Raw genomic sequence first — 13,830 nt, forward strand, 5'->3', positions numbered from 1 at the left:
GGATATTTTTTAATCCCTTTCTCTTCCTGCATGTAAAGATCAAGGTCAAAATGGCGCTAACGGAGATTCTAGATTGTTATTTTCTGCGTGGGCTAACAGTGGTATCAGAGCTTTGGAGTTTAGAGTATATTTTTATGTGAAGCATTTGAAGATTGCAGCTTTCTACAGAATCAAAATACGGAAACAAAAATTGATTCAGGTGAAATCAATTTATTTATTTGTAAAAGAATTTTATCTTGTTATATTTGGTAAAGTTTGGCAAAAGATTTTGAGCAATCCTATAAATTTGCAAACTGTGCAAATTCTATATACATTTATTTTCAATTTACAATGTAGTCTATTGTTTCATTGATTGGGGAAATATTAACTGGAAAAGATACTTGGTTGGAATGGCATAGAATAGTGGAAAATACATTAATTTTTAATGATTTATGGTATAAAATATGTGATGGAGATATCTAACCTACAGAACCAATAGATGTTAAAGAAAAAGAAATTTGGAATTATAAAAATTCAAAAGCCTTGGCTTTGATAAGAGCTTCAGTTAATGGAGATGTATATCGTCATATACAAGGATGCAAATTTGTTTGGGAAGCCCTTGACAATTTAAAAACTTTATTTGATTCTCATTCAGAATTAGAATTTATTCAGTTATAATTAAAATTGTTCAATCTTGAATTAAAAAATGGTGATGTTATGAGTTTGGCTTCTGAAATTAGAGCCATAAAACAAAATGTTAATGCTGCTGGTGGGAAAGTTGATATTTATCTCATTGCTTTTATTAAGGCACTCCTTCCAATACATTCTACTTATCTAGAGTCCCTTCAAGCAAGTAACCAATTGAAAACCATTACTTTTGATTTATTGGTTGAAAAGTTGGCTAAACGTGAATAAGCTTTTGGAAGGAAAATAGATAATACTAATGAAAATGTTTGTTTTGCTCACCAAGAAAAACCTCTAAATAAGAGCTCTTCAAGAGGAGGTTATAATAATAGAGGCAAAGGTAGAGGTCAATGGAGGAAAAATGATAATCAAAATGATAGGCAACATTTATATTGTAAAAGATGTGGTAGAAAAGGAAGTCATGAAACACATGAATGCAAGTTGTCATGGGATAAGATAGAAAGTTTTAAAGAAAATACTTTTAAGCAAAAAGATAAAACAAAAGTTTATAATGATGATAAACATTCAGATGATAAAATTCCAGGAGCACTGCTATTTGCTTGTGATAGTGATGGTGATCAATATGTGCTTTCTGTTTTTGACTTTGCATCTAATTCCTCATGGTATGATTCTTGGATCTTAGATACTGGAGCCACACAACATATGACATTCCGACGTGATTACTTTGAGAAATTTCATGAAACTGCATGTGGTCTAATTTATTTAGCTGATAAATCAAGTCTCAAACCTATTGAAAAAGGAACTATTCAATTTAAGTTGCCTAATCTTCCAAACTTTGTGCTTCATGATGTATTGTTTATTCCTAAATTGCAACACAATTTGTTATCACTAGTATTGATTCGACAACAAGGCTACTCTATTCTGTTAAAAGATGGGCAAGTTGTTGTTAGAAAACAATCAAATAATCAAGTTGTATTCACTGGATGTGAGGATGGGAGATTATTAAAACTAAATGGCACTTCTTTTTCTAAAAAAATTGCATATCTTATTGAACAAGGTAGTCTATCTCCTGTTCTTTTATGGCATGCAAGACTTGGGCATATTGGTTATGATAACATTCATATCTTGCAAAAGAATGGTGTTGATGGCTTACCTGTTTTGACTAAAACAATTGAAAAATATGAAGCATGTATTCTTGCCAAGGAACATAGAAATTTTTTTCCTCACTCCAGTTGGAGAGCACAAAGAAAATTGGTACTCTTCGAACAGATAATGGTGGAAAATTTACTTCTCTAATTTTTGAGGACTACCTATGTCAAAATGGGATCCAACATCATCTTACTGTTCTAGGTACTCCTCAACAAAATGGTGTTGTTGAACGAATGAATATAACTATCATGAATATGGTTCGTGCAATGTTATATTTTAAAGGAATCAAATTACATTTTTGGGCTGAAGCAGCAAGAATTGCAGTTTATCTTCGTAATAGTTCTCCATCATCTACATTACACCAATCTATTCCATATGAAGTGTGGTTTGGATATCTTCCTTGTGTTCGACATCTTCACATTTTTTGTTCCACTTGCTATGCTTTAATTCCCAAGGACAAAAGAAGTAAGTTACAACATCACAATATTAAGTGTATTTTTCTTGGTTATTTAGAATCTTCCAAAGCATATCGGTTGTATGATGAAGACAAAAAAACTTTCTTTATTACATGTGATGTTGTATTTGTTGAAACCTCCAACATTGCTGAAAATGATGAATATAAATTCAAACAGCTTGATACAATTACAAATTTTTCTCCTTTGATAGAAAACTCTTGTGAGATTTCACATATAGAATCTATATCTCCAAGTGATCTAATTCATGTTGCTCCATCAATAAATGACCAAGAAGAAGCCCATCATGATGAGCTTGAACTCTCTGAATTATTAACCACTACTACAACATCTAGTAATGAAATGGTCACATCTTTTGTGCAACCAAAGTCTTCTCATAAGTGGGCAAAACAAGTCCAACAAACATTGAAAGATTTAAGACCTGATGAAATAGGTAAAACAAGGTACAAGAAACTCTTACAAAGCAAGGCTCCAAGCTCAAACCAATAGTGCAGATAACTTGGAGACCATTGGTGAACTCAATCTCATAATTGACTCCGAACCATCATCCTATAATGAAGCCAAAAATATTACAGTATGGAGGAAAGCTAGGCAAGATGAGTATGATGCTCTTTTGAAAAATGGCACATGGCAGTTGGTTGATCCTCCACTTGGTTGTAAACCTATTGGCTGCAAGTGGATTTTTAGGAATAAATATAAAGCAGATGGTACACTTGACAAACACAAAGCCCGACTTGTTGCCAAAGGTTATGCTCAAAAGGAGGGCATAGATTATGATGAAACCTTTGCACCTACAGCAAAATGGACCACCATTCATGCTTTGTTGGCCCTTGCAGCTCAATATGGGTGGAAAATTCACCAAATGGATGTTAAAACAACATTCTTAAACGGTGATATCAAAGAATCAGTTTATATGACTTAACCAGATGGGTATGCAGTCAATGGAAAAGAACATCAGGCATGCAAGTTTGTCAAATCATTATATGGTTTGAAACAAGCTCCTCGAGCCTGGTATGAAAAACTTATTGAGTATCTCTTAAAGTTGAATTTCCAACATTTTGAATTTGATGATGCCACACTTTTTGTTAAAAAACTTGATAAGATTATTGTCTATCTTCCTATTTATGTGGATGATTTATTTATCACTAGTCCTGATGAGAATAATATTCAAAATGTGAAAGAACAACTGAAGCAAGGTTTTGATATGACTGATTTGGGCTATCTTCATTACTATTTGGGTATTGAGGTAACTCAAACACCTCATTTTATTTTTATCACCCAACAAAAATATATTGGTGAAATTTTACATAAGTTTGGCTAGCATGGCTGATTGTAAACCCCTTAGTACTCCTATGGAGCAAAATCTTAAGCTCTCTTCAAATGACCCTTCAACATTGGTTGATGCAACTATCTATAGGAAACTTGTTGGTAGTTTGATTTATGCTACAACTACCCATCCGGATATTTCTTTTGTTGTTGGAGTTCTTTCAAGGTTTATGCAACAACCTAGAGAAACTCATTGGTTAGCTACCAAGCGCATTCTTCGCTATTTGCAAGGTACTCAACACTATGGGCTCAAATACTCCAAAACAAACCAATTTTCTTTGGTTGGCTATTCTGATTCTGATTATGCAGGTGATTCCACAGATGGAAAATCTACATCCGGGTATTTAATGTATCTTGGATCTGCTGTCATCTCTTGGAGATCTAAAAAGCAATTTGTTCCAGCCGCCTCTTCTTCTGAAGCTGAATATATGGCCGCCTTTGAAGCAATTCGGAAAATTTTATGGTTTCGAAGAATTCTTGAAGACTTGTAGACACCATAGATTTCATCAACTCCACTCTTCATTGACAATCAATCTACTATCAAAATGGCTAAAAATTCAGTATTTCATGATCGCACCAAGCACATCAATACAAAGTTTCATTTGATTCGGCATTATGTGAAAGATGGCACCATATACCTTAAATATTGCCCAACTGCACATCAACCAGCAGATATTCTTACCAAGGCTTTGGGCAGAGAAAAGTTTCAGAAGTTCAAAGACATGCTCGGCTTAACCTCTTCAGTTTAAGGGGGGGATGTTAATATCTCTTCACAGGTTTAGTTCTCTTCACGGGTTTAGTTTTATTTAGATTAATTTTTCATTAGTTTATTTATTAGGTTTTTCTGTTCGGTAGTTTTTTATAACAGTTTACAACTGTTTTTGCCTCCTCTTTATATCTGCTTGTTTATTTTATTTTGAATGTACAGTTTTTTTATTTGAATACAAATTATATTCAGATTGCCATTCTTTCCATTCTTTTTTCTATCTGCTGCTAACAAAGATTCCAGATTGTTATTTTCTGCGTGGACTAACAGAAGAGATACATGTTCAACCACTTCTCTTGCAATTTCTGTGCTTAGATCTGGAAGGAGATCATGCATTTTGAAAACAAACAGACCACCATAAGGAAATCCACACCTGCGGTTCGAGAAACACTCCCACGAAGTTTTCCCTCTTCCTATTTGAAGAAGACATTTATCTTCGAGAGTCCGAATTGTTTGCTCCGCATTCCATCCTGATCCGTTCCATATCCTCATGCCCATATTCACCCGTTTGCTAATGAAAAAACATGCAATGTCCATAAAAAAATGTTTTGTTCTCGGTCTAGCCTGTTCAAACTTATTCCAATTGTTTTTTAATTATTTCCAGATTCAGACTTCTCTCAAATTTCTGCAATTCTGAATGCCAAATAACTATGTCAGTAATGCCAAAAAGATTGGCCGCAGACACTTGTATAGCCAGAGGCAAACCTCCACAGAAGTCTACAAAGCTATTCAATAACTTGTCGTATCCAGGAGGCGCTTTTGCCAGGCCTAAGGCATGCCTGCAGAAGAGTTCTGTTGCATGACCTCTTTTCATTTCTTTCAATTTATAATGACTAGAAATTCCAGCTGATGTTAACAAACCCTCGTCACGCGTTGTGACAATGACCAGACTACCAGAATTGAGTGAATCTTGAACAAGTGAGCATCTAACTGCTGCCCGTCATCAACATCATCCAGAACAATAAGGAATTGATTACTAGATTTCTGCAATCGCCCCTTAAGATGGGATGTCCCTTCACTTTTACTCATAAATTTGTTATCTTCAAGGAAGAGGTCTTTGAGGAGCTTACTTTGCAAACAAGTTAATCCATGATAACTGCATCTTTTACGTTTAAACAATTATTTGGCTAGGGTTGTTTTTCCAGAAGCCCCCATCGCAAAGATTAGTTGTGTTTAGTTATTTTTATTATTACATGTTTCAAAATATAATTAACCACTGTTGTTAATAGTTAGAGTTCATTAAAGCTAATTTAGAGGCTGACGCTCTCTCAAAAACAGTGGCAGAAGGAGTAGAAACTAGCAATTGCATCTTGGTTTGTAATGGGTACGTCAAATAGATGTGGTCAATTAGAAAAAAAAATTGGTATATATTTTGTATACATTTGTGCAATATATGATATAAATTGGGAGAAAGAGAGAGATAGAGGGGTAAGAAGATAGAGTTAAGAGATGAAAGTACATAGATAATAGAGGATAATTAGAGAAGTATATAAAGATGGAGCAATATGGAGAGAGATGTAGGGAGAGGTAAGAATATATAGATAGGGGAGAAAGATAGAGAGGAATATAAAGATAAAAATAGAGATGGAGAGATAAATAGAAAGAGGAGAAAAAGGATAGAGGTATTTATTTAGTGAACTCATGTTTTTCATATTGTATGACTCCTTAAGGAGCAACTATCTTCTACCATTAATATGATGGAGGAGAAATGTATTATTACTTACAATCACACAAACCCATTGAAGAGACGGATGACAATAATGTTCAACAAATTGCCATATTGCAAATCATAAGTGATAATAATTTTCACAAGTAAAATAATTGTCATATGGACATCAATCATTTATCTCCAATATCAAATCATTGACATGAAAATATGATCAATGTCCAATAGATTATTAGATTGGAGACAATTCTATAGAAGGTAATTATTTCAAACACTTCATACACCGTGATAAAATATGAGAACAATTTATTTTTTAATACTAGATAGTACATGGTTGGTAAGTTTTGAAAGATAATTACTTTCAAATGAACTACATAAAGAGAATAATAGTTAACTGAATATATGTATTGTTTTTAACATCTTGAATGAGGAATGTATACATGAAATTTATATATTAAAGAAATAAATTATTTAAAAATTGTAGCATGAAAATGAAAATCAAGTCATAGAGACATTACTCACATAATTTTGTAGATATTGATCTTCATTTTTTTAAAATTGGAGGTCTAGAAGATAGCGACTCATAAATGAATCACATAAAGATAATAAGATTAAAATGTATTTATTTATTTATTTGACATAGGTGAAATTTATAAACTATAGAAATTTATAAATGAGCAATAATAAAATAGTAAAATGCATCGAAGGAAATAAAATTTTGTATCAATTGAACCTGCTAAGAACTATCATTCTTAGATATTAGAGGTGAACAAGATTATAAAGGTTCAAGATACAAAGTTCGAGATCATGAAGCAAGTTCAAAATAATATCTAACAAAATTAAGGTTGCAAGTGTGAAAAGATTCAAAATTTCAAGATAAATAATAGAATTTAATATTAGATCACACGAAAAACTTTATCTTTTTAATCATATATAAAGCTAAATACTTTTAACCTTTTTATCATTTTCATTATATAATTGTGTATCTCAATTGTTTTATCTAAAATAATTATATCATGCTTATTATATTCTAATACATTATGACTTTTAACAACTATCATTGTTATATATATTAGAGGTGAACAAGATTATAAAAGTTTGAGATGCAAAGTTCAAGATCATGGAGAAAATTCAAAATAATATCTAATAAAATATTGTTGCAAGTGTGATAATCATAACTACAACTATGAGACTAAACCAAAACAAAATGTAGAATTCTCACAAAGCTTAAAAAATTCATGATAAAAAATAAAATTTAATATTAAATTCAATGACAAGTTGAAATAACATATTTTTTACCACATATAAAACTAATAACTAGAATAATCATATGATGCTTATTATTATTTTACATTATGACATTGAAATGATAAATAGTTTAAATGTTAATAATGTATATGTTGATGGTGGAATAAATGATTATGTTCTTCTAACAACTATCATTCTTAGATGTTAGAGGTGAACATACAAAATTTTGAGATACAAATTCAAGATCATGGAGCAAATTCAAATAATAACTAATAAAATTAAGGTTGTAGGTGTGAAAATCATAATTGCAACTATTAGAGTAAACCAAAATAAAATTTAGTATTGTCAATCTAACAAAAATACAAAATTTCAATATAAATAATAGAGTTTAATATTAGATCAAATAGCAAGTTAAAGAAACATCTTCTTAATCACTTTTAAAATTAAATACTTTTAACCTCTTATCAAATTTATTATATATTTATCTATCTCAATTATATTATATAAAATATTGTATGTTGCTTATTATATAATAAATTTACGTAAATGTCTAAATAAAATGTAACTAACATTTGAAAAGAAAATTATTCAATAATTAAATATGAAAAACAATAAATTATAATTATAACATTTATATGTAAAAAATTATTCAAAATATAAAAAATCAATACATAAATATAAATATTTTATCATTATTATTTTTAATTAATAGACCATGAGAAAATGTTAAACATACACATACTATTATCTATATCACAAAATCTATTAAGAGATTGCCTAAGCTATGACTTAGTAAAATTGAATAAATAAATACATTCACATTACTTTGAACTTTGAAGAGCTTGGTCCCTAAAAAAAATCAGTAATCAACTGATATGGTCTTCATATTTAATAGCTATCTTGTCTAGCTCCATGAGAGGCGTATTTCAACAATTCAATAAAAAAAAAGTTATGTAAATAAAAAGAAATGAATTGGAATTTACGAGGAAATTTAGCTACTGCCATTTCTGAATATATTCATTATTTCCTTTCGACTGAAGGGGGTGAATAAAAGGGCTCTCTCCAAATTGACCCTTACGAGTGACTTGCTGGACAAGATAAATGTATACATTGTAAAGTTTGAAGAAACAAACTGGTAGAGGGGTAGCCATACTTGAGGTGAGACACCGACAGGTGATGGCGACTGAGGGGCCAGCGACAGGTAATAAGACATCCAATTTCCATCCCCTCAAACATCTTATCAGTGGAAGACACGATGACAATAATATTGTCTTTGTTTTAGAGAAGTAAAGATGTTATGACAGAGGAGGATCCCCTTCAAAGATTTTTACTTCGTACTGCACCCTTTCTCACGAATTTATTTTGGCTACAACTTATGTTGCGACTGAAAATGATGAACGGCCAGGATATCTTCCATCATCTTGCATCCTTTTTTAAACAGTCTCTATCGTTGATTTTGAAAATATAGAAGGTCCATTTCATAGTATGAGACACCTTCAGCATAATTAGCTGGTGGGAGCATGACAACCAGTCACAGGTTGAGGACTAATCAAATTCAGACTTGTTTTTGAAAATAAAGCCCACAAAGAGACTATACATTATATTCTTTGTCACTGTCTTCCAAAGGATATCAGTATGTCAGGTTAACCTATGCTTTAGTTCCATTTGTATAAACTAGCAATCGCACCTTGGTGTGCAATGGGTACACCGAAGAAGTTCAATGAGGAAAAATTTAGGTCCATGTTTTGCATACATTTGTGCAATACATGAGGTGAATTGGTTGATTCAATATCGCTTTTTATCTATCACTTTTTATCCATATCTTTCTCCAGTGAGGTCAATTGGCAAGCCATATAGCAAATGGTGTTGTTAGTGCAACAAAGGTCTCAATGAACAAGTGATAAGTTCAAATCAATTATGTAAAACCTCCAAATTTGTAAGAGGATAGGTAGAGGAAGGCCAGAGAGAGAGAGAGAGAGAGAGAGATAAATACTTCAATATATAGATAGGGAGACACATAAAGAAGGTGATAGGGTGTGATAAGTGAGATAGCTCATTGGAGAAAGATATGGATAAAAAGCGATAGATAAGAATGAGAGGAAGATCGAGAGTGAGAAATTGAGATCTAGGGTAGCAAAGATGGAGTGAATAGGAGAGAGAGAGGGGGAGGGGGAGATAGAGAGATAGAGAGGGATAAGGAGAGATATGGGAAGATATAGGCAGAGATATATATAGAAAGAGATCTAGAGAGAGACAGAAGTGAGAGGGAGATATAGATAGAGAGAAATGGAGAGATAGAGTGAATAAAAGAAATATGTGGAGTTAATTAGATATAGATGGAGAGAGGAAGGGAGAGATAGGGATAGGGATATAGAGATAAAGAGGGAGAGAGAAAGGAGGTGAGAAAGACAAGTAAGATATATATATATATATATATATATATATATATATATATATATGGGGAGAGAGAAAGAGGGAGTGTGTATATATGATGGTAAGAAATATATTAAGAGAGAAATAGAGGCAAATAAATATGCATAAATAGATACAAAAAGAGGGAGAGAAGGGGGCAAAAATAGAGAAAGGATAGAAGAAAAGTAGAGAGATATAGAAAGAGGGAGTGATAGGGAGAGAATAAGAGAGAGAGGCAATGAGGGAGATATAGGAATACAAATAATGAGATATACAGAGAAAGATATAACTTAGGAAAAATAGAGGGGGTGTGACAAAGATAAATACATATATAGAGGAAGATATGGAAGGAGAGAAGAAGAGGGAGGTGATTAAAGAGGGGGAGTTGTAGAGATAGAGAGATATATATAGGGAGGGCAAGCGTGAGAGTTAAAGGAGGTGATGGAGACAAGTAATAGAGAGAGGGGGGGTGGGGGGAGTTATATAAATAGATAGTGAGAGAGGGACAAAGAGAGGGAGAAAAACAAAGAGAGGATATAAATAAAGTAAATGCGCGTTGCCTAGTGAATTTGGTTGCCATTGAGTGGCATAATATGCTCCAACAAAGGTATCAATGAAAAAGTGATAAATTGAAATCAACTCTGCATCCACTTACATGGACTTAAATACAACTAAAACAGAAACTTTGAAGAAGGTAATCATGTTATGTTTGCACCATGGAGAGAAGGGGGAGAGGGAGAGGCAGTATTAGAAAGTGGGAGAGATAGAGGGGTGAAGAGTGAACAAGAGAGAGAGGTAAATAGATAAGAAAAATTATCCTTGAAGCCCATCATGCATTAAGTAGTAGAAAGAGATTGACAAGTATAAGGATTGATTGCATGATGTAGTCACACTCAATGATATTTGAAAGGCCAATAAACCCCATTTGTGTGTAATCATGTTGTTCAATATTTTCTCATAAAGAGACCCTTCCAAAAATCATGTTGAGTTCACTTTATTATTATAGTAGATAAGTTTGTATTTTATGACATTTCCATTTACTGAGCAAGCAATGGCGGGGCCTTTAGGAAATGGTCATGTCTTCTAGCATGGTCATATGGTAGAGCCTGCTAAGCTACGGGTGGAACAAAGCTCTCTTTCATACTTGACAAGAGGAGGGACACATGAATGCTTTCTTCATCAATTCTCCTTCTTTCATGCTGCCAATTTTCATAAGCAAGTTTTTCATGGTCGATTTGTGCATATGCAACTGAGAATTGGCAGAAGCGAAGGAAGAGGAAGGGGGGCAACTCCTATGGAGATTGCAACGAAACGTGCCAGGGTGATTGCTGGGCGAGCATGGGCACATATTCCAAAGATATTATTTTATCTTTTATGAGTTCTTTTTTCATTTTTGTTATTTTCTTTTATGTTATCCTACAACTCATTCAATCTACTATAATCATTCAATCCCATAATTTGTCCACTACGTTGTTATCCTACAACTCATTCAATTCCATATGATCATTATAAAATGGTTAATACGCTAATGTGCTATTGATTATTGCTACAAAACATAATTGATTATAAGTCATTGATCAAATTTATTTTGTATATGACCTACATAGCCTCATAGATATTATTATCTTTCCACAATCCATAATCGATCTATAATTTGATTTAGATTGTGTGTGATTATTACACACAAGAACTACATAACCTTATTATTCACTATCAAAATCCCTTTATGATGAGAAATAAGATTGTTTTCTTGAATTAAAGTAATATTTAGAGGAATATCACATGTTGGGAAAAGCTCTCTCTTGTGATGAGACCTACCATAAATTCCCCTTGGTTTTACAATTCAATTAATTTTCCTTAATCAAAACCATCTACCGTGAACACTTTTTGCATTCACATCTACCAGGATAGTTGCAGTTATAACATCTAACATAATTCCTCTATTGTTTATGCTTTGATGGATGCCAATACCCTATTCCAAAGCTCCCATTTTGGAACAGGCTAGGAGGATGCTAACAAAGGTTGTAAACTCTGGTTTTACACCTGCGAATTGCATGTGATTTCAAGATTTTGAACCCTTTTCAAAGAATCCATTTTGTTAATATCCTACAATCAGGGCATTGAGAACATATTTCTTTCAAGCATTCTCATTCCTTGCCTGTAATTCAACATTTTGCATATCCTATGATGATGGCATTTTGTCAAACCTGTCAAACAGGTCATGTGGCTTCTCTACACTTACACTTCTTCAAATACACATCTGCTAAGGCAGTTGCAGCTACAACAACTGAAAATATTCCTCCATTGGTTTTCCTGAGATGTATGTCAATATCAAGTTCTAAAGCTCCCATTTTGGCACAGGCTAGGAGGAAAATGGAAAAGATTGCCGACTCTGGCTTTAAACCCGCACATTCCATGAGACCACATTTCTTTAAGGCATCCGGTAAAACGGTTCGCGTGCCTTTTCTATGCTTCCCCATTTTACATACATGTCCACCCAAGCATTCGCGACTGTAATAACTGACGATTATCCTACTTCTAGTATAATTTGATGGGTGTCGATGCCCTGTTTTGAAACTCTCAATGTCCTCATTGCAGCAATGATTTGGTTTATCTGTTATGCTTCAGATATCATTTTATGGGATCAAACGCGTCCACTGAACACTCCGGCGGGGCAATGAATCAACAAAAGTTTAACAAAAGCCTACTGCAAAAGCTATAGTCAACAATTTCAATACCTGCACTCTAAAAAACTGTGATTGTTGTGCCATCGTTTACAATGGCAGATATGGTTGAAAAAAGTGCAATCGTCTTGCCTTCTCTCTCGATGGTTGTGGGTTGTTGATGGATAAACTGAGCTCTTCAATCTCATATAAGGAACGCCTTCGACGTAACTAGTCTTGTCAACAATCGTCCTCAATTTTCCTACTCTGTCTGCTGAGAAGTCCATTCCAAATTTGAGTTCAAAATTTGGCCGTTAGACATTGCTCTCTTCCATTTTTGCACCGCCTTCTTATCAATGGTCTCCCGCATTTAAAGAGCAAGCCCGTATTTTTAGATCGACACTCTGGTATCCACTCATTGAATTCTCTTCTGGGAAATTTTGAGTTTTGCCACGTCATCTTTCTTAATTGGTGGCCTTTGTGGTCGTTGATCTGGCACCTCAACAGGCCAAGATGCAGACTTCATTTTGTCATCGAATAACATCTGGGCATCATTATGAACAAAGTCTTTTATTGGTCTTTCTTTTGATTTCGATGGCAATTTTCCCAAGGGCATGGTACCAATATATCTATGCATCAAATAGAAAGTACGGGTGGCTTTCTCTCAGTTCTTCTCCACCACCAAAACTTATATCTTCTGCCTTGACTCGAGTGGACTTTAGTGATCTTAGCAATTTGTCATCTTGAAAGGCTAGCTGACGGAAATTTGTCCCTTTGCCAGTAGGCTTTGTTCTCAATGCATATGGCATTTATTAAGGTATACCTTCAATGTTTTTTGGCCCCCACTCTTTGCACCACTACTTCAGTTCTCCAAGCTTGCTAGTTTCTTGCTTTCTGCTTCCCTTCCTTCGATTGCTCTGTTTGCCATGGCGTCCTCTATGAAGTTCATTATTAGAGCATTCCCAGAGCCTCTTGTTGGGACCTATTAAATTTTGTGAATTTGAGAGGCCTATTTCAAGAATTCTGCATCTACACTTCCTCCTGATGTAGCTTATTAATTTTTTTTGGCAAATGCAATGGGTAGGCTTATAGCCAGTTCTGCGCCCCCCCAACTCCCTTTTACCAGCTCTTCCCTATGTGAAGTTTGGGGTGGCCATAGAAAACTCAAAACAAATGCAATCAACCTGTGTAAAGCATTTTTACCTAGGCGCCAAATTGGGTTTACAAAAGAAATGAAACTTTCAAGGGAAAACATTTATCCCACATTGGCAGTGTAGAGGGAGTTTATTGCATTTAAATATAAGAACACATATAATTATAGTGTCAAAGCTTAAGGGCTTTTGGCAAGAAGTGGCTTGTGGCTTGTGGCTTGATGGACCCCATGTGGTGTGCATCTTAAGGTGTTCTAATTTTACGGCAGGCTGGCGAGAAGAAGCTAAAGGTTGAGCAAGTCAGGCAGATTGGACAGTGATCGCAAATGATTTGACGGTGGTCGCTATACCG

General features: G+C 33.9%; 1 protein-coding gene across 1 annotated transcript; it reads right to left on the minus strand.

The window, feature by feature from the left end:
- Window positions 1-4,912: 4,912 nt before the first annotated feature.
- LOC131044432 (disease resistance protein Roq1-like) lies at window positions 4,913-12,144 on the minus strand. Its single transcript, XM_057977753.2, has 2 exons — window positions 11,907-12,144; window positions 4,913-5,271 (listed from the first exon to the last, which is right to left on the minus strand). Exons 1-2 carry the CDS (start codon window positions 12,142-12,144, stop codon window positions 4,913-4,915), a joined length of 597 nt encoding a protein of 198 aa, XP_057833736.2.
- Between the last annotated feature and the right edge of the window lie 1,686 nt (window positions 12,145-13,830).

This window comes from Cryptomeria japonica, chromosome 1 (assembly GCF_030272615.1).
Source record: "Cryptomeria japonica chromosome 1, Sugi_1.0, whole genome shotgun sequence".
Classification (NCBI taxonomy): Eukaryota; Viridiplantae; Streptophyta; class Pinopsida; order Cupressales; family Cupressaceae; genus Cryptomeria; species Cryptomeria japonica.

Bases quoted from the DNA above. Each gene is read 5' to 3' on its own strand.
- LOC131044432 (XM_057977753.2), bottom strand. From the start codon at position 12,144: ATGGGGAAGCATAGAAAAGGCACGCGAACCGTTTTACCGGATGCCTTA. The intron at 5,272-11,906 runs GTAAGTGTAGAG...GATGACGGGCAG, and splicing joins AGATGTGTATTTGAAGAAGT to CAGTTAGATGCTCACTTGTT.